The sequence below is a fragment of the Convolutriloba macropyga genome, chromosome 1 (genome assembly GCF_964194025.1).
Source record: "Convolutriloba macropyga chromosome 1, txConMacr16.3, whole genome shotgun sequence".
NCBI classification, from domain to species: domain Eukaryota; kingdom Metazoa; phylum Xenacoelomorpha; order Acoela; family Convolutidae; genus Convolutriloba; species Convolutriloba macropyga.
In genome coordinates, this window is record NC_134468.1 from 47,072,802 (window position 1) to 47,095,180 (window position 22,379).

The window sequence follows — 22,379 nt, forward strand, 5'->3', positions numbered from 1 at the left end:
CTGATGAAAACGCGCGACTAGACATTAAAGCGAATGGCCCATGGAGGGTCCAGGTTCAGCCGTTATTTCTTCGACGAAGATCTTTAACCAACTCGCCAAGTCATGCCGAAAAATTCCGTAGAAGCGAACAATTAACATGAGTCGTTGAAGTGCCTCACGTATGAGCAATGAAAACTTGACGTCGAGAGGAGTAACATCGTTACGCTCGTTTCTCCTGCAAACCCCTTTTCTATTTAAAAAAGAACAAAAGGGGGAAATGTTTGAGTTTTCAGAGTATCCTTCAATTACGAAATACTTAGTTGCTCTTAAATTATGACACACTATCAAAAGATTTTTCCTGAAGGGTGCTGTAACTAATCATGAACCCTAAACTAAGTTTGAATTCTTTTGCTTATACACGATTTTCATTGAGCTTCATTAGTTTTTATCTACAAGTCTTTGAAAAATTAAAGATTTTTTTTACATTCTAAAGCCAAATTGACAACTTCTGATTCAAGATTGGCTGTTTTTCCTACTCTATATTCTCAGCACGAACGTTTCGGTCAAAAACACGGTAACTGTGTCTGTAGAAGATACAATAGTTTTAATAAAATAATGTTTTCATTTTGTATCTGGATAATCGAATACGAATCTAAAAATCATTAAAGAAACAGCAGCTCTACGTCACGTGCATTCAATGGAACCCTTGTGACTGAAAGTTACTCCTAGCCGTAAAACTTAGTTTCCGAAATGCAAAATAATGAAAATTGAAGCAATTTTTTTTAAATAATTGCCATAATTATTTCGATTATGTGGCTCACATTATCAACGGGACAAAATTGTCTCAATTTTTCTCATGTTTATTAGTGTAATATCCCCTAAATTTGTTTTGGCAAAGAAGAATTTAAAAAGCATGTAGAAGTCAAAATGAGTTTAGGCTGTTGTAAATCAATTATTCAGACAAATGAAAGGGAGCTACAACTCCCCTGTGCGTGCCCCTAAATCCTATCAACTAACTATCTGATGGAAAAATTAAATACGAAAATGTTCGGCTTCATGTTTAATTGAACGAACGATGCAGAGGAAATACTGAACGAATGGTATGTTTTGTGGCTTGTCAATACAACGCACTCGCTCAGCAAACAGAAGTACACTAATATACGAGCCATGTCCTTCGATGTTCCAGTTGGCTCACTGCAGGTTCCCAGTTGGCGCTTTCGACCCTTTAATTGCAAAATTGTCTCGTCGGTTTGCACCTTAGGGCTAAATAGAGTTCCAGATACTAAAAGAAAAATCCAATTAAATTATATTCAATCAATTATGACAATGAATTGCACTTCGAACATTATAAATATGTACAAATTGCATTAACAAATAAATTGCGTCAAGTAAAATTGATGATTATGATAATATTTGTATCAAATTTACACAATCACGATAATAACAGAGAAATAAGGAAATATTCAGCCCTCACATTAGGCTAACAGTTGAGCTTGCAAGTTTCATATGGCTGCCGAATATAGTATAAACACAATCAATAGGCAGCAACTGGTAAGCATTGCGGGAGATTTGATGAAAAGTCTCGATCGTTGATTTCTGGAGGCTGGCTACTGTAAAAATCTTGGCAAGAGGAGTCCGCGAATGAAGCGAGGAAGGTATCGATGCAAGGAACTTCATGTGTTGGTGATTTTTCGGAATTAAATTGCGAATTCTCGTAAGAACTGCTAAGGGGCACTTGTGTGGGATAACTGTTGTCTAATTCTTCCGATGATGATTGTTCACTGCTGGTTTTCCAAAAGGCATTTTCAAAGCTACAAAGAGGCTTCTTTGGTTGGGACGTATCTGCTTCACGAGTTGGTCTCTTTCTACTTTGTTTCGTTGGAGTACTAACCACTCGTTGTGTTCTGCACGCAGATATCACGGTAAATACAAGAAGATTTCGCCTTAAATCTGAGCTTTTCTGCGTTTTCCCTTCATTCAGCTTTCGGAAGGACATAGCTATCAAATTATGAGACTCCATGGCAACGATACTCATGCAAGCCTTAAAAATAAAACCCAGAAATGAAAGAGACGCAAAAGATTAGAAAATAAACTGAAAATCAACAATTAAGTTTAACTATTTAAAAATCCAGGAAGTTGAATGCTGTCTGCATGAAAATTCTTTAAAGCACCACTTATCAGTCTAAACTTTAATTGCAGCCTAAAACCTGTAGGAAGACTGACCGGGACTGTTTGGGAACGCCAGATTTAATAATTATGATTAAATGAAAAGAATAGATAGACGATGCGTAGAGATAAGAGAGCCATCACTTGTATAAGAAGTTGTTAAAGATAAGTTCAGTCGAAAAGAAAGAAATTAAAATGATACAAAGGTAGTTTGTACTCTAATTTTGTTATTTTTTTGTATTTCATAAACATTCGAAAATTTGATACAAAAAAATGGTTTTCCCTAAATGAAATGTACTTCTTCTTTACTTCTTCGCTGACTCTTTGTACATATCCGCAATTTTTACTTCCTAACCGTTGCATCATTTAAACGAGATACGCAACAACAGTTCCATTTTCTTGGTTAACGGAATATGATGTCTCTTATTGGCCAGGCCCTCATGCGAGCAATAATTTTGTAACGATAACAATTTGGCCTGACGAGCGTCGAAGCAGTAGTTCAGAAAATATTTAATATTTTATTCTGCTTAAAATTATTTCTATTACACACAATGCTTAGTTATTTGAGCAGTTACATTTGGACCTCTGATGCTGAAGGCAACTCAAATCCTACTGATAATGCTGAGATTACTGACGCTCATGTGGGTGAAACAAAAAAGAATTTGTGCTCTGCCGAAACAGCATGGGTGCTAGTTAATCGAGATGGTAAGCTGAGATTTTTATATTTAAAATTGCTAAGTCTATTTTTAAATATAAGTCTATATTTAAAATAAAATATTGCTAAGTCTATTTTGTTATGAGCATGTGTTGAATACCTCGGTACCATATTTTTTGTATGATTTTTTTTCTGAACGCGGTTCTGTTGATTATATTTTCCACTGAGAAACACTCTATCATAGGAAAATTGAGAGGTATCATAGCAAGTTCGTTGCAATAGTTTTATAATTGCTGCTTTGAAGTAATCAGAACTAGAATAAAAAGTTTCGAGGCAAAGTTTCGCTCTAATGCCTTTCAACCCTTAAAATTATGCATTTAAGTCACCTGTAGTTGAGCTGGAATTGTTGAATCAGACCCCCTTAATTGTTACTGTCACGGGTCTGTAATAACCTTCAATTTACCCATGCACTGCCTTAATGTTCGAATTGATCCAATCCTCTGCTGCGAAGCATGAATCTCAACAGTAACATGCCCACTATTAGGGTGTGAGAATTACAATTCTTCTGTTTTAGTCATCTTATTAATACATCTTGCGTTTTTATCTGTCTTTGAAATTCAGAAATATGTTTGAATTTGTGGACTTAATTTGTTGTTGTTATTGCTGGGGATTTACGATGAAGTCGATGGGACCTGATCCCTTTTTACACTCGTTAAAACAATTGTCCAATCATTTCTGCTTTTTTGGCATTTGCAAGTGTTGCCAAGTGTAGGAGGCAGGGGTTTTCTTGCAGAATTTGTCGTCGACGTATGTGTACAACTGTTTTAAATTTCAGTTCGGGTTTCATAATAGCGCTCTACCTTTGTCACTATTTGTAAAGGTTATACAGAGAAACTGATTGTGCCTTTTTATTTCTAAAGGGAATGAAGTCTTGTTCGTACTACTAGTAGTAGTAGTTAGTAGTAGTAGTAGTAGTAACTACACAGATGATGCGGTTCACAATTTTGCAAATTTTGAAAACAAATTTGAGTCTTTCTCCAGCCCGCGTTTCTTGAGATTGAAGAGTTCCCAATGTAAAAAATGTTAAGTATTGATGAATCTTGTTAAAAAAGATGAGAACTTGTTATTTTCAATGTCTAAGCTGAGTGCAATGAAACTATTAACTTAAAATTATTTTGGGCGAAAAGTTTTTCCGTTTCTGAGATCTCTGCAACGAAGTTTGCACCGATTGTCCTTTTCATTATGTGCTCTAATCTTGACATTATTTGTAATGGTTGCTCAAAGTATATTGCATGTGAAGGACAGTATTGGATTTTGTTCCCGAATTTACCCAAATTAATCCGCCAGGTTTAGTTCATGAGCGCGCACGCGCGAGCGTATACCTCCTTAGCGTCTTATGACTGTGAAGAACGTTCTGGAGGTTAAATAACATGTATGCTAAACGCAAACGTGAACAAATTTTCGCGAACTTTGTTGGCCACCATGCATTGCAGTTAAAATTCTATTTATCTTCAAAGAATACAATTTGGTCGACTTTGAGCTATAACCAAACACGTGGCGTGCTAGTGTGCATTGCACGTGGCTGAATAGCTAGCATAAGTTCTCATGTGAAATCTTTTCTACAATGTGACCAAATAATTTGTTCACGTTGCTGAACGACTCCAATATAGGCAGCACGTTTTCATCTCGTATACGACTGCATTATACAAGTATTACATACAGTAGAAATTTGCCTCTAATTGTGGTCTTGTAAATTCTATTCAAATTCGTACTTGTACTTTGGAACTGCTAGCTTTATTTAGAATACACGTTGCTGTATTTTGTCTGTGGTATTAGAGTATTAGAAGACAAAATTAGCCGAAAATGGTGTCCTCCTCAGATAAATTTTTCTATAATTAATAAAAGAACTTTGATCATGGGAGGAGATGATGCTGCAAGAACATTTAGCAGTCTCGTATTGGCAACGGCTATACAATATAGCCAATATGTTTGCATAGGTAGAAAAGGCATGGCAGTTGGGACGCTACGAAAGCGATCATCAGTTATAAAGTAATAATTTCAAGTTTTCTCTAAACGGCACTTTTGGCTTAATTTTACATCGGCTTGTAATTCAAAGGTGGTTTTGGTGGACGCAATTCATTTGAGGCGTGATATTTTATCACCTGATTCGTCTGTGCGTTTCCCCTAGTTGATATTCCCCTGTTGTAGGAATGGAGAAAAGGAAAGCATTCGCTGAGATTACGCCTGTTGTGAAATTACAGTTTGTGTAAACAGCTCGAATTATCCATTAAAAGGTAGCTTCATATCAGCGAATGAACCTGTACATTTACTAGGCAAAGCATATAGTAAAAGTATTGGTAAATAAATTGCCTAAGATACATCACCTCATGCACTTTTCTACATGTCTTGGCGGCTCTAACGAATATCTTAAAAACATGAGTCTGCGTGTTTCAAGTCCACATAAAATGGGACATTTTTGGTAATGCATTTAGATATTGAAGCACAAAAAGCATATCGAGGAGTATTTTTCAAGCAATTTCCTAATTTTATTACTGCGTGTTTTGCAGGAGGCTTCGTTCGTCTGCTGGAAAATTATTTCTAATTCATGTCTCCAAATAAATTCTACAAGTAATTGAGCAAATGAATGAATAGAGACACGTTTATTAGACAATTTTTTCACAGCTGCTTGACTAATTTCGTGTTCTCTATTAAAATGCAAAAGAAAAATCCACAGACTATAAAAAAGTAAAGAGTAAAAATTCAACGGCAGATCTCTTTGAGAAAGCTTCACCGCAGTGAATCACTAGAAGATTATAAGACCAGTGAATGCTTTTTTAATGCTCTCAAACAAAGTTTGTAATAGCATTTATGCATTTCTTTGGTACTACCGACTTGTCTGACCGTTTTTTGTCCGACCTACACATTTCGCAAATTTTTGTCAACAGAATGTGGCGTGATAGCCAAGAGGTAAGGTGTGTGATTCACACGCCAATGATAGAGTTCAATCCCCTGCCTCCGTGAAGCTGTCTGTGTAAGGATGAGCTCTTACTTAACCATAGCCTTCAGGTTGACCATAGCCTGAACAATGTTGGCTGCAATAATGCTACCACGTGAAAGTGTCAGACGCAAAAAAAGTGGGCATAGTCACAAAAAAAGAGCATTCATGCTAACCAAGTGAACACTGAGATGTGGGGAATAATTGAAAAAGGGCAGCTGAGAACAGGCTAGTGCTTAATTGCTCTCAAACGAAGTTTGTAGCAATTATATTAGTCCTGTCGGTCTTTTTTTATGCGATTTTTCGGTTGACCGATTTTTCGTCTGACGCTTTTAAACAGGTAGCGCCCAGTGGGCATTAAGTGCTCTTAGATAGAGCCTTTTAGCTCTGTTTCAGCTCACACTGTTTTGGAGACTTATACTTATGGTGTGAAGGGCGGTTCTTAGAGGTTGAAGACACCCCACCCCCCCCCCTGTTGACCCCCCACCCTGTCCCCCCACCCCACTGATGTCCCCTTCCCTACCCATCAGCCCCCGGTGCACCATTGATCCCCCATCCCCCGCCCCCGTGGCTAATGAGGAACAACCGATCGCCAAAAACCCGCAATTTTATAGTAATTTTCACAATTTTTAAGCTTTTTGACAATTTTTGTCAGTTTTTGAATATTTTCAGCCGTAGATGTAAAGGAGCCTCCTCTAGGGTTTTATAATAGTATACTGCGTAGTTTTTAGTGGTAATGGAATTGTTTTAACATTTTAACATCACAAATTTAGCAAATTTTTTCAATTATTTTGGACATTTATTTTTCATTATCCACGTCTTTTCAGACGCAGAGGCCAGAAAACGTCCTTAAGGGTTTTATAATAAGTTAGTGAAAAAATGCATTTGCTACGGATAGCTTTCAATTTTTTAATATGACAAATTTTATCAATATTTGTGATGAAACTTGCATTTCCAAGTTTTTTATAAATTTCTATCGGTTTTCAGGTTTCTCCAAACTCAAAAGCCATATAACCTACTCTAGGGTTGGATTATAGGGTACTGCATAGCTTCTAGATGTAATGGAATGTTTTCAAGATTTTTAATATCAGCCATTTTTAAAAATATTTGCAATTTTTTAGTTTTTTGAATCTTTTTGAATATTTTTAATCGTTTTTTCTTGCACCAGGGTACTAGGAACCTCCTGGAATGTTTGATGTTAAGCTGTTGCATAGTTTCTAGAGTTAATGGATTTGTTATCAATATTTTAAAGACTCTAGCTCTTAGCACTTTTTTGATAAAATTCAATTTTTTTCATGTTTTTGATAAATTGTTATCATTTTCCAAGTTTATGGATCTTCATGAGCCAGTGACACTATTTAAAGCTGGGAATAGGGATACTGGATAGTATCTTGAGACAATTAAATGTATTTGACGATTTTAATATATTGAATTTTAGCAAGACTTCTTGCTATTGTTTTCGAAATTTTTGAATAATTCTGTCCTTTTCTGAGTTTAGTGGCCAACGAAGTTTTTCGTCTTGCAGATGGGTTACTTGACATAACTGCAGGACAAAAAATGGTTTGGAACATTTTCACTGCGAAATCTGGAAGCTTTTATTTTTAGTTTTGCAAATTTTTTAAAATATCAGTTTTTTTATTTACTAACAAAGCTAGAAAACTAAAATATGCAGAGTCGAATCAAGCTAAAGCCAGGCTCACTAAACTGTGGCTAGCTACTGATGAAGCCAACCACTCGCAGGTCGTTTGAGAGCAATTCGCCCGACGTTAGTCGGTTATGTTAATACACTGCAGACTGAAAGCCTAATGCTGCTCCGCTTCGATTACGCAGAAACGCATTTATTTATTAGAATTGGGATAAACTGATAATGCCAAGGGCACTAAATTGCTGAACAGTTCTGTTCCAGCCTTACTAGTGTCTTAAAATGCGATTCATCAAAACTGCTACATAGACATAAGTTAACGGAATGAATAGGTTTCTGCATTTTCTATAGAGGTTTTAATGAAACAAGTGATATCAGTATACAACCAAAAAGGTTGAAAATATCTATTTAGAAAATTTTTAAATTATTAATTTCAGCTTCTAAAAATAATTTATTCATCAATTTAATTTTATTCTGTTTTAATTTTTTTTAGTGCATTTTGTAATGTAAGCAAAATATAATAGTGATTTGATATTGATGAAAGTGTTTTCATTATTAACTGCTCTCAAACAAAGATTATTTTGTCGTGCTAATTTTTTTGTTAAAATTACGTTTCGTAATATCGGTTTTTGTCTGACCAGGTTTCGTGATTTTTTTACGACATAAACGGGCTGAACTGACAAAGGTCGATGTTCTGAAGATCGGGCAGTTCTCTTGGAGCATTAATAATCTCCTAGTATGCGTTTCACCGAAACTGATCAGACTGAAATCCCAAACCCCCTCAACGCGATCCTCACCCCCTCCACCGACTTCACTGCCAACAGTTAGAGTTTGTGAAAAATGGCAGTGGCTGTATGAATATTTGATCGGAAAAATGTTTCATTAAACGTAAGAATATGTAACGTGGAAGAAGACGCTTCAATTTTCGGAGTAATAATAGGTAATTTTGTGTCAATTTTTTTTCTCGTTTACACTTTGATAAGTCTGTTTTGAGCATCGATAGTTTTAAGGAACTCTTGAGCATCCCTCCATTTCGTCTGACGTTTGCCGGTTTGTTTAATTGCTCTCAAACGAAGTTGGTAGCATTTTTTTAGTCCTGTGGTCTTTTTAATGCAATTTTCTGCTTGACCATTTTTATTTGACCCTGGCCCTTTCTCAAAAACGGGAAAAACAGGTAGCGCCCGGAGGGCATTGAGTTCTCTTGAGAGCCTTTCGAGAACTAGGCTAAGTATAAATTCATGGTGTGAAGGGAATTTCGGTTCTCAGATTTTGATCTTCCTCCTCCTCCTCCTTCAACCCCCATTACCACCCGCTGCACATCGTTGCACCCATAAACCAGTGGGCTTGCCAGTGTGAGTGCAATTCGCCCGACGTTATTCGGTTATGTTTATTGTTGCTCTCAAGCAAAATTGTCTGGCTCCTGGTTTTTCAATGCAATCTAGGTCTAGACCCCCATGTTTAATCCGCATGCCAATTTTCTGCCATATTTTAACCCAGCGAGGCTGATCTCTCAACATTAGATTAACTAGAAGGTTTAAACAGATGTTAAGTTGTAGTGATTGTTTGTTTTTCCAAGCGCATTTAAAGGAAGTGACTGGATCTTTGATTATTGCTTTTCTCATGAAATGTGACTGTGGGATACGTTTCCCCGTTATATATTTTTTTATTTTAGGTGCTAGTAGTCCTGAGCCGGATGTGGAGATTGGCGACGAGGGAGGTGAATCCTCTGTAAATAGTAGATGTAGCTCCATTCGAGAGTGCGCCTACCACCCCACGGACCACAACTCAGCGACTACCTCGGGGGGTGTGACCTCCTCTAATAAACTACCTCCAAATTTCTCCGGTAATGAACCCCCGACGAATGACTATGAAATTGGTCACTACTGGCCTTTTACAGCGGCTTCCAATCTGGTGGACAATGCGACGGCGTCTCTTGCCGGCATTGATGCGGAGCAAGTACTGGAGGCCTCATACGTGGAAAATTGTCTTCTAGAACTGTCGGTTTCACACACTGAAGATGTAAGAGACTACTTAGAAAATAGCCAGGCTGACGTGAGAACCTTAGTTAGTCACCGGAAGAAACCCAAAAAGTACCAAGTGCGACCTAGTTCCTTGCAGGCAGCTCTGCAGATTCAAGAGGATCCTAAGTTCCAGTCTGCTAAAAAGGACCAAAAAGCTAAGCTCAAGTCCAAGACAGAGCGAAAGGTGAACTCGAAGAACGCTCTTAAGAGGCAGAACTTGCAACGATTGGACGTGGCTAACAAGAACAAGAAATCATTTGCTCTGGTGAAAAGTCGAATGATCAACCAATGTGCAGCCAGAAATGCTTGCCATTAAATTCTGTTCATGATGCGAAGAAAACACTGAAAGGCAAACATGCTGACATATACTGACTTACTTAAAAATAATGCACCATTTCCTCTTTTAAAGTGTTAAACTGAAAAGCTAGTGGATTATAATTAAAAGCGAGCCACATTATCCATATTTAATTCGGTTCTTTAACCTTCGTTTGTGTATAGTAAATTTTCTGTCCCTTATTACCGGAAAAACTATTAGATTCGTTAATATTGGGTGCTTTAATACTCTCGTGCAAATAATCCAAAAATGTCAATAAAATTGTAGTTATTACTAAAATTCAATTTTAATAGTTACTTGTAGTAGTTAGTAGTTCAGTAAATATGGTCGAATTGTAATTGTAGATTTTAGAATAGCTATTGCGTAATAGTATGATAAATGCCTCTATCAATTTTACTTCATTTCTCTTTTCACACTAATATTTGCAGTATTTACATCCTTTGACACTAATATGCACCTGATGGACAAACATTTAGGAATCAATATGACAATTTAATCTTGAGAATTCTAATACCTTTTTACAATCGTGCTATACCATTCAGTAGCATGGTATGCCAAGTAGCATGATATACCAGTCAGGGATAAATCAGTCAGGGAAAGAAATGAAACAGTAAGTTTTTCGAGGTAATGTGCTTCAAAGGTTTCATTTGCATGTGCGCGTTTGCTGGGAAAAATGAAGAGCAAGCATATAGTTGCGGCGAGGTGGACTAAACGCATTGCTTTTCCGCAATATAGTCTGAATGTTGGATTTTGTGAACTGCTGATTGATTTAAAATGGAATAGATTTGAAAGGACAAGCTGCACGTTTTCAGTTGTCTTTTAATTGAGAAAAGTTAATTAAGTTATTACTGGATTGTTTTGAGGCAAGGTATAAGTGGTTATATTTGACTCAGGACACGTGACTACGGACACTGGAACGTGTTTCGTGCGTTGAAAGAAAGCAGTGCTTGAGTTTTACTTCGTGAGATTCCCGATTGACGGGAATTTTTAATCGATGCTTAAATCTTGGGCTGGACATACGATGTTTGAGCTGAGACCTCGGCGTCCGACTGCCCTTGCACGTTATACACTAAGTAATTGAAAAATGCTGGAGAATTTGCTTAATACTGACTAAAATGTTTGGTCAAAATTTCAAAATAGATTTTGTTTTCTCACCGCAAACAGAAGCGCAGACAAGCTGCATAAGGTAACTTGATTGAGTATTTTGAACAGCAACGGAGAGGGATAAATGCATTTTCAAGACCTGAATATCTTACGTTTTAGAACAACAAAATCAAGCCAAACCTTTTAAAGAGAGGACATCAATCTTGAGACAAGTTTTCGTCTCAACCAATCAGAAAGATCGAAAAATGCCATGATATGATCCCTCAAATAAGATCGAAACTGACTGAATGGAGAGAATGAGTTGAGTCTTGTTGAAGTGGAGGTTTGACAGTCAATGAAGGTCACGTCACAGGCACACCTAGCTCGGACGTATTGATCTACTGAGCTCACAACCATTTATTCTTCAATTCACTTGTTTGTTTCGTTACTAAATTGAACATTCCTTCCTAACTAAGAAAAATGAATTTGGTTTTAGTACAAAAAGTTGCTCCAAAAATTTAATGTTTCGGGAAAGAAAATGAAGTTGTGCAGTGATTTCTCAACAGATGGAACTCTGATTTAGAGCACAAGTCAGCATTCTATCTTGGACAACCCGTGGGAACATTGTGGGCAATTTTGGAGTACCGCGTGCATGTTTTCTATTAGAGAAGACTTGAAAATAGTTGAAAATTTAAAACTCAATTTATTTAGACGTATTAAAAATATGCCAAACATGACGAGTCAGTAAATTACAAACTAGGATTACATACTTAGTTTGTTTTTCACGGTTTTCGGAGCTGCATATGTTCGTAGTATTTTGGAGCCGAGGTATAGTAGCTCAAGCTGATTCGCATCTAAAAATAAATGATTTAGCCTTAAAAAAATTAAATGTAGTTCAGATAATTTTGAAAAGTTTTTCAGAATGTTAGGACCACACTTAGGTGACATTGGTTTTAGTTGAAATAGTTGGTCATAGAAACATCTAATTAATCTAGAAATATCTGTTTGAAACAAACCAACATGGTGTTTAATAATTGCTGTCATACGATTTTTTTGGCAATTATATTAGTCTTGAGGTCTTTTTAATGCAAATTTGCAGTTCGCTTTGGCTGAGCAGTTCGCTATGCGGTTCACCAAAACTGCCTCGAGGAGACAAATTCTTGATGTAAAGCGCGGTTTTTAATCTTAAAATTGACCTGCCAACCTACCCCTTGTCGGTAATAGATGCCCCGGAGACAAGTCAAAAGTAGCCTTCGAAAGGGTGGGTTCAAAACCACCATATTTATATTCACACATGAAGAGATGAAAACGATCCAACTGAAGACATAGAAATCCCAACTTAACAAGACCGAGGTCAAAAATGGAGATTTGAAGACGAAGACATGGTGATGAAACAACTTAATTTTTATCAAGCTGATTTTTAAACACACAAAATGCTAACTGTTCAGTCATGTATCCTCATTTTTTTATCCAATTGGTAGCTTTTTGTGCTGAACAATTGGATTCAACGTTAAACTGCAGCAATTACGGCATTTTGGCAAAAAGTTGGATGACCTCTCAGAACAGCTGACGAAAACACTTAAAATGCAAGAAAAACGTGACATTTACCTTTCAATGCCTCATATAACCGAGCCCTTCCACAGCCAAATTCAACTCTACAGAAAATTAACGTGTTTTTGTAGAGGAATTGTAGAAATATGCCCGAACTTCCGATAAAATTTCGTTAGAAACTGCAGCTGATACTATTATTGGTAAATCTGACATTGAATCATTGAATCAAACAAGAAGGCTTGTTAATGTGCGTTCGCACATGATGTTCCGACCCGAGCTTATCAACATTCGTTACTTAATTGTCAACCAAATGACGATATAACAAAACAAGGAGGCTCGTTAATGTGCGTTCGCACATGATGTTCCGAACCGAGCTTATCAACATTCTTTACTTAATTGTCAACCAAATGACGATATAACAAAAAGAGATATTTGAGGTTAAAACAATCGTTACACAATCTAACCACTTATTGAATTACATAATGCCATGCCTCATTAAAGCGCCAACGAGATCTACCGTCAAAGAGACTACGAGAGAAAAAACAAACAACAAAATTAGCAAAAACAAAATTTTCACGGCAAAAACTGAATATCAAAATTTAAAAGCACCTAGTAACAACGTCAAAATGCAGTCAGATAAAACCTTAACTACGCAAATTTAATTTTTCCTAACTATACAGCTGATGGAAATTTTTCTTAATAAGACTAGGTAACAAGTCGACAAAGAGAACGAATAATGAGGCGAAACTCAACATTTAATCAATATTTTTTAAACCAGGAAATTTCAAAAGTCTTAAAAAGCCTTATTTTTTAACTAGATAAACCTACAAACGGTTGCGAAAACACAAAGTATTGATACCATTTAGGTCACTAGCTTTTATCTGAATATTATGTACTTTTAAATTGATTGCTATATATACGATTTCAGCTAAAGGATTTATACTGAGATTTTAACTAACTTTACCGGGGCCACATTTGAAAACCATTGGGATCTCTTATTACGCGATTGTGTTGAGAGAAGAGAAAAAGAAACAAAACTCACCACTCAAAAAACGTTTATGAAAACGCATATTGTACAACAAACAAGACGTCAGTGACAAATAAAAAAATAGATATGTTATTTTTTGACATAAAAGAATTTGGACGGGACCTGTCAATGATGAAAATATGTGGTACCGTTGTACCATAATTTAGTTCTCATTTATTAAAATGTACTTAATTAATTTATACTTGTCCTTGTAAAACTAAAAGTCAGTATTCACATAACTATAAATTACCGCCGACTAAAAAGTCATTATTTCATACCGTTCACACCTCCCACTTTTACTCAACTATTCATTCTTTTGAATCTCCTTACTGAATTCAGTTGTTCGCAATCTAATCTATTTTCCACTAGACAAAATCCTAGCAGATTTGAAGGAGAAATCCAACCTCATTTAGTTTGCCTACATTCGCACCGCGATTGTGGCTAATTCTAAAAGTAACAACTCATTTAACTTTGGAAGCTTGGATTTGCACCTCGAATCCATACACCTAAATCTACGTGGATTCACAGCACGATTGTACCCTATAGTCAGGGTTATCACATGGCGCAGTCAGCTACAAAAGAACGCGCAATCTTGGGAATCGAGCACTTTTGGGAAAAACCGACGTTTGAACCTCCATTGCAATGGGACAGATGGCAGGTCATGCTAAAGTTAGCCATCATGGCTAAAGAAGGAATATCAATCGATACTCTTCTTGACGACCCCCCAGACAAAGTTACCCTACCTCCAGAACCCATCTACGAGGAGGACGTTTTAAAACAGCACAGCTCAAAGCGAAAGAGACAGACGTACTAGGAATGAACAGCTAAAAAACTCATGGCTCAACCGATGTCAGAAAGCAGAACTTGTTGGCATATTATGTGGGGAAAAGCCTTGGAAATACTGCGATAGTAAAGCAGTATCCCTAACGTATCTCAGCCTAGGAGTTGAAGGGAGACGAATTTTTGGTTCGCAAGAACCAAGTATTCAAATTGACAGAGTGACCACGAAATTTCTTTGGGAATGCCTTGATAAAGTGTTCACCAAACAAAGGAATATTACATTCGACAGATATACACTCTTAACTCGAAAACAAATGAAAGGAGAACCAGTGGAAAAGTTCTACGGGTGCCTTCGAGAACTCTCCTTAAATTGTGATTTAGGAAGCCACGAGGAATCGATAATGCGGGATGTGTTTATCGCTAACATGCAAGGTGGAGAAATTCAAAGAGAATTGCTAAAAGAAACACGAGAAGCTAAAAAAGCTCTCGAAGTTGCGATCAATATCGAAATGGGCATACAAACGCAACTAAAAATCTCTGGAACCCCAACAACCAATTCAACTAATGAAGTCCATTCGATAAACAATGTCCAAGGATCGTGGAATAGAAACCGACCATCTACAAATCAGTTCGTAAAACTGACGATCTGTCCAAATTGTGGGTATGGTTGGAATCCCTCTCATAGACAAAATTGTCCCGCTCGTGGGAAAATATGTAAAAATTGTGGAATCTCTAACCATTTCGCTAAGGTTTGTCGAAAACCAAAACAAGCTAGCAAACCTAGATCTCGAGTAAATTATGTAGATGACTCAATTTCGGAAGCGGCTACAGTAGGCACCTCGACATCAGTAACCGAACAAGTAAATAATATTAGCAAACTCCTACAACAAAAGAGCATATATGATGCCAATTATGACTCAGACTACGACGATTACGATGATAATTGTGTAGCGGCAATTTCATACAAAACTGACACCCGTGAGGTAGAGCCCGTAAATTTGGACATTCGAGTTGGAAATACAAGCACGAAAGCATTGGTGGATTCAGGAAGTGTTTGTACGATCGTTAACAAAAGTCTGGCGGACAAAGTGGTATCGGAATGTAAAGATAGCTATTGGATACAGTCTCCTGAAATACACGATTTAAAAACTTTCTCCAATGACATAATCAAAATAGTAGGTATAATCAAGACATCAATAAAGTGTAATGACTGGATAGCCACAGACGTTGATGTAACTGTCGTTGAAGATGGTCACCGACCGATCATTGGACGAGACTTTTTCCCAAAGCTAAGTTTCTCAGTAATCCAATCAAAGCAAGTGGCAAACATTGATCAAAATCAATGCCCAATTAAGAGGCAGATCTCTTTTGACTTTCCTGAACTCATCACCCGTGTCGGTAAATCTTTAAAACATTCAGTAAAGTCAACATTTCATAGTGAATTTACACCTACTCATCAAAAAGGAAGACGAGTACCTATTAATTTACAACCACTAGTTATTATAGAACTTAAAAAATTACTTGATGAAAAACACATCATAAAATTAAACAGTTGTTCTGACAAAAATTTCATCTCACCCATAGTCATTACAGTTAAAAGAGATAAAACAGTTAAATTAGCTCTAGATTCAAAAATTTTAAATAAGTCTATTCACAAAAACAAATATCAAATGCCAAATATTGATAATTTAATTGACACAATTCAACAAAACTTGAATACATCCGCATCACAAGAAACAGCATATTATTCCACACTGGATTTGAAGTACGCATACAGTCAACTTAAATTAGACCCGGAAACGGCCAGACATTGTAACTTTAATATTATTAGCGGTGAGAGAACGGGAACATATCGTTTCATTACAGATTTCTACGGTTTAACTGATATGCCAGCAGCTTTCCAAAAAGTAATGGACTATACTTTAGTCGGACTAAAAAATACTTACTGTTTTCTAGATGACATTATAGTAGTTAGCCGTGGGTCCAAAGAAGACCACTTAAAACTTGTCTATCAGTGCTTACAGAAACTAGATGAGGACAATCTACGAATCAACTTACCTAAATGTCATTTTGCAAAAACCGAAATAGAATGGTCGGGACATAAATTCAGTCAATCTGGAATAGCTCCACTTGAGTCAAAAACAGCGGCAATCGCATCACTAACAGCACCTAAAAATTTAAAACAACTCCGATCATTTTTAGGTTCTGTACACTACCTTGGAAAATTTATTCCTAACTTATCCCAATTATGTCATCCTCTTCGTCCATTATTAAAAAAGAACACAAATTTCTTTTGGAACACTGAACATGACACACATTTCCAAGCAATTAAAAATAGAGTAGCAAACGCCACAGAAAACACACACTACAATCCTCACTTGGAAACGCGGATCAAATGCGATGCTTCTAGAGCAGGGTTAGGAGCAGCATTAGAACAACGTTCACCTACAGGTTGGCATACAGTTGCATTTGCATCTCGATTCCTTAACTCTAATGAGGAACGTTATAGCATTAATGAACTTGAATTACTAGGCGTTGTGTGGTCCGTCGAATATTTCAAATATTATTTATTTGGCAAATCATACACAATCATCACAGATCATCGAGCATTACTTTCAATTATGAAAGAACATAGATCAAATAAATCTTATAATAGTAGATTAACGCGCTGGATTGATCGTCTTTTACCCTTTGACTTTAACATTGAACATATTCCTGGTGCAAAAATTTGGCTGGTAGATTATATTTCTCGCCAACCAAATCAAAAAGCAAAAGTTACAAACAAATATGACGAGGAATTTGCGGTAGCAACAATTACCCGCATTCGTGACGCAATTGCAGCAATTTATGTAAATACCACACCACAAAACTGCCAATCACAACACTTTAACAGCGTCATTAACACACATTCCACACGTGCCTCACATCCTCGCTCAACAAACTATTCCAATTTGTTTTCTGCCATTAATAGAAATAAAAATCAGTTGCTTCTCAAATACTCTGAACACGCAGCACAATTGCAAACTCATTCTAATACCAGTACAAATCCAACTCAAATCCAGCCACAATTAAATACTAAATCAAACCAAACTCATATCCACGTAATCGAAAACCACAAAATGAGTAGCTCTCCTTCACACAGCCGAAACCCGCAAACTCCCCCTACTCACAGCCGAGTGACATTTCAATCTACTCCAAATTCAGGAACGACTCGATCCTCAAATGACGGACACCCTTCCCCTAGTGTAGAATTGTCCAAAGAAGAGGTGTTTGAGAACAACTTGACACAGTTGTTCACAAATGGCTTCCTGGCAGTACTGACAAGCAAAGATGCAGTTCTGAAGGAGGTACGGGATTGCATACTTCAAGATGACCCCCAGAGATGCAAGGAATTCAACCCGTATCTATTCTCGTACTGGCGAGACTTGCACGTCCGGTCAGGATGCGTCTGTGTAGACGAACGTGTGGCGATTCCACATGCCATACAAGACGCGGTACTGGAAAGCCTCCATCTAACCCACCCGGGAAGTTGGGGGATGATCACGCTTGGCCAATACGCGTTCTGGCCGTACATGCACCGCGAAATCTTAAATAAAGCGGCTCAGTGCAAGCCATGTACTGAGATTGACGCCGATACTGTCCCTGTTGAGGATTACCTAGACGACAATGGATGGGTGACGGGAGACAGAAGCGACATTCTGATTGAAGAGGCTATGCAAAGAGCCCAAGTTGACGCCGGACGCCGCTACAACGGCGAACACAACAAATCTGTCTCTCGCTTCATATTACACCCAAAATTAAATAATCCCATCCCCAGATCGGAACAGTCACTGGATTTGAAGCTCGCCCGCAAGGTGATTAAACGATCAAAAAGAGACCTCCGCGGTCTTTGGGAAACACTGGCTCCAGGAAGTACGGTTGTTCGTACATCGGATACGACAACCGTCATCAAAGAACCAGGAGTACCCGAAGTTAGTGTTCGCAATAGCGATATTGCTAAATTCGGTGCTCGCGCCGAACGGAACACCGATTTATGGCAATACGCGCAACGTCGACCCCTACCATACGAAAAAACAACGGAAGAAAAAATTGCACAGCACACGAAGGATTTAAAGAAAAAGTTTCGCGGGGAGATCAAAATTCGCCACCGCCCGACACAGTCAGATGCAGCATCGGGCGTGTCATCTGCAAATAGCAATATATCGAAAGCAATGTCGGCAAGAAAACCACGAAAGCCTCAAGCCGGAGGAAAACGGTCACGTCACACATCGGTGAGCCTGAATACATCGAATGCATCGTCTGTTGCTGCCCCTTCAGTAACGTCTTCAATCACATCCCCATCAACTACCAGCACCAAACGAAACCGACGATCCCAGAGTATTACGGATTTGAAAGTTCGGTCAATTCGGTCAGTGACGACTCAACAGCTCCGGTTTCCAAGAAACCGAAACGAACAAATCCGGTGATTGAGACAATTCTTCAGGAAGAAGCTACACAGCCGCCATTTCCTGATACAGATTATGAACTGACAATTGCAAGCCCCTCTGCACCACCACCAGTGGGAACTTGGTCTCCTGAAGAGTACAATTATGAAGATTACGCTCGGGAAGTTAGCATGAGTGTATTTGATGCGGAGAACCAAATTTAAACTAAAACTGTTTCAAACTTTCATTGTTAAATTATTGAATTGTTTCCAATCTGTAATTGTTAAAATAATTTCGGAATTGCCCTGCTTTTCCATTAATTTTTTGTTTATGTTCAATTTTAATTCTACATGTGTGTTAATTCTACATTCCTTCAATTTGATGTTGCATTTGTAACGATAATTCACGTATTATAAGGTGGATGGATTCGCATCGCGTTTGTGCATTAATTTATATCACGTGCATAAAATTTACTGCATATGTTGTCAGTTGCCGTTATGTTAGTTTTCTCTTACATTCGAGACTCAATTACATTAATTCTTCGGTACTCATTTGTTGCTACTCACTATGTATACTATCTACAATAACCAGTACATATTTTAATATTATTCCAAATTTTATACTGATACAGTTTAAAATTTTCGCTCAGCGCAGGATATGTGGTACGGTTGTACCATAATTTAGTTCTCATTTATTAAAATGTACTTAATTAATTTATACTTGTCCTTGTAAAACTAAAAGTCAGTATTCACATAACTATAAATTACCGCCGACTAAAAAGTCATTATTTCATACCGTTCACACCTCCAACTTTTACTCAACTATTCATTCTTTTGAATCTCCTTACTGAATTCAGTTGTTCGCAATCTAATCTATTTTCCGCTAGACAAAATCCTAGCGGATTTGAAGGAGAAATCCAACCTCATTTAGTTTGCCTACATTCGCACCGCGATTGTGGCTAATTCTAAAAGTAACAACTCATTTAACTTTGGAAGCTTGGATTCGCACCTCGAATCCATACATCTAAATCTACGTGGATTCACAGCACGATTGTACCCTATAGTCAGGGTTATCACAAAATAAGTTACAAATTGACGAAAACACGAAAAAGAAATTGAAAAGTTTGAAAATTGGAAATGTATATAATATTTAAGACTATTCGCCATAAACTGATTGCTTCGTGTAACATCAATTATTCAATTTTCAATTACAAGCTGATGCGACCGGTCAGCAATTTACAGCTAAAGAACAAAAAACCTAAAGAACAAAAACCTACAGAACAAAAAAAAACAAGAAAAAACAGCAAATTCAAGAAAAGAATTGAGCGAGAAAAGTTTCGAAGGCGTTAAAAAGTGAACTTTTCAATAAAAACTTTTCTTGTATCAAATGATTTTTTTGAGCAGCAATGGGATTCTTTTTTTAACAATATAACTTCAAAAAAAATCACCAAATATGAACAAATACATTAGAACCACGAAATTTTTGAGAAAACTCGTAGTATCAACGCCATAAAATTCTATAGTTTTCAATGGAAGCCAGTAAATACGCTAAATTTTTGGGACAACAAGGTTATTTGCCTTTCATATACATCATTAAAGCATTACAACACGTCATTGACTATGAAAACAACGACAAATACAGGCAAAAACAAAAAATTCTGTAGAAAAGTGCCTGAAGAAAGTGTCGAAATTTTTTTATTCAAAAACTCTACTCTGACAACCTTATCTATCATCAATCGAACATCTGCTTTAATACAATGTGGAATATCAGCATTAGGATAATGTCATAAGATTTCAAAAGGAGCCAAAAATAAGAAAAAGTATCCAAAATTTAAAAAATTATGAAAACCCGTGGCATTGAAGTCTTAAAACTATTAGGTAAGTATTAAAACTATTAGGTTAAAACCGGAAAGTAGATTAATTTTGTATGAGGTAGAAAAAATCGGGGTCCTCTCAATACTGAGGCTGACTAACAGTTCACGAAAAAAACTTTAAAATTGGTCAATGTTTAAATATTTTTTGTAACAGCCATAAAATTCAATAGTTTTCAAGAGAAGTCAAAAAGTGCACTAAGATCTGCCCCGATCGGAGGAAAAAAATTTTTTGTGCATATTTAATCAATAAAGCATCACAATAAATGTTATGACTAAAAAAACAACAACAAAAACAGCAAAAACCAAAAACTCAGTAGGAAAATGCGAGCAGAAAATGTCGAAGCCATTCAAAACATAAGCTTTCTTCTGAAAACTTCATCTGTGATCCACTGGACGTCTTTCTTAAGCCAATGGGAGCTATCAAAATTTTGATAAAGTGATAAGAGTTCAAAAGTAACCAATAATACGAAAATATCCAAAAATCTGAAAAGTAATTTTTGAAATCTTGTCATTGAAGTCATAGAACCAATAGTTAGAAGATCAAACCGCTAACCAGATTAGTTTTAGTTGCAGTAGAAAAGAAGGGGGTCCTCTCACTACTGAAATTGACTACCAATTCACGAAAAAAGTGTAAAATTGGTTGATCTTCAGAAAATTTTTTCGAAAAATTATTTTCAAAGTTTTAGCAGCCATTAAATTCTCTAGCTTTCAACGGAAGTCAATAAATTAGCTCTATTGGAACCCAATGTGAGGACAATGACGTTTGTCATTCATAGGTAACCAATAAAACATCACAATTAGTCTTATGACTATGAAAGCAACGACAAAAACAGGCAAAAACCAAAAATTCAGTAGAAAAGTGGGAGAAGAAAGTGTTGAAGCCATTTAAACCATAAGTTTTTCTCTGAAAACTTTATCAGTGATCCACTGAACGTATTTTTTAAACCAATGAGAGCTATTGATATTTGGATAATGTGATATGAGTTCAAAAGTTACCAATAATACGAAAACAACCACAAAAATTAAAAAAAATTGCTACGAAAATAATTTTATGATTGGTTAATGTTCAAAAAAAATGTCGAAAGGTTTTTCTTTAAGTCTTAACAGCCAATAGCTATCCACTCAAAGCACTAGATATTTTTACTTAATGCACATTACGGAACATATTGCACCTTTAGTAAATGAGTTCATGCCATAGGATTCCACAAAATTCGTAAATCTTCAAAAAAGAAAATCAATTTTTTTTTTCAAAATTAGGAAAACTCAGTGTCGAAGCCAAAAAAGAACATGAGCAATTCCTTGCAAACGATTTTTTTTGCTCATTGGGCTTCATTCGACTGTATATGATAATTGTCGTTAACGGAACCTCGACATGAAAAGTGACTGGTCTCTAGATGACTTAGAAAAAAAACAAAAAAACTGAAAAATTTTCTAACAAAAGAGCTCTCAAACAGAACTCGATTTTTTTTTATAGTGAACTTCCCTATGAGACCAGAACTAGTCTTTTTTATCGCCTTCAGTTTCTCAGGAACACACAATTGGTTCATTTTGTGGCATGAAATGAAAATTTGAAATACAATTTTTATAGAAAATATCTTAATCTGAAGAAAAATTACACTAAAAGTGAACAAAATCATGCCAAATATCCGGTGTTCACACAAAATTTCAATCCTCGATAACTCCTCGAAAACGACGAAACTGAAAAAAAAAATTGATTTTGTTTTTTACGCTGGACCAGCTTTTTAATGATACCACTCACATTTCTCTACGATGAATATATCGATCGGCCAAAATTGACTGAACAAAAAAACCAGTTTGAGTCTATAGTTCTTCCCCCCACAATAGGGTC

At 36.6% G+C, this 22,379-nt stretch overlaps 1 protein-coding gene and 1 long non-coding RNA gene across 2 annotated transcripts; one reads left to right on the forward strand and one right to left on the reverse strand.

The window, feature by feature from the left end:
- Positions 1-1,262: 1,262 nt before the first annotated feature.
- On the reverse strand, positions 1,263-2,323 carry LOC142339700 (uncharacterized). Its single transcript, XR_012759024.1, has 2 exons — positions 2,203-2,323; positions 1,263-2,020 (listed from the first exon to the last, which is right to left on the reverse strand). It is a non-coding gene; the product is annotated as an uncharacterized LOC142339700 (long non-coding RNA).
- Positions 2,324-2,577: 254 nt separating this feature from the next.
- LOC142339692 (uncharacterized) lies at positions 2,578-10,303 on the forward strand. Its single transcript, XM_075389915.1, has 2 exons — positions 2,578-2,850; positions 9,110-10,303. Exons 1-2 carry the CDS (start codon positions 2,697-2,699, stop codon positions 9,772-9,774), a joined length of 819 nt encoding a protein of 272 aa, XP_075246030.1. The 5' UTR covers positions 2,578-2,696; the 3' UTR covers positions 9,775-10,303.
- The last annotated feature ends 12,076 nt before the right edge of the window (positions 10,304-22,379 follow it).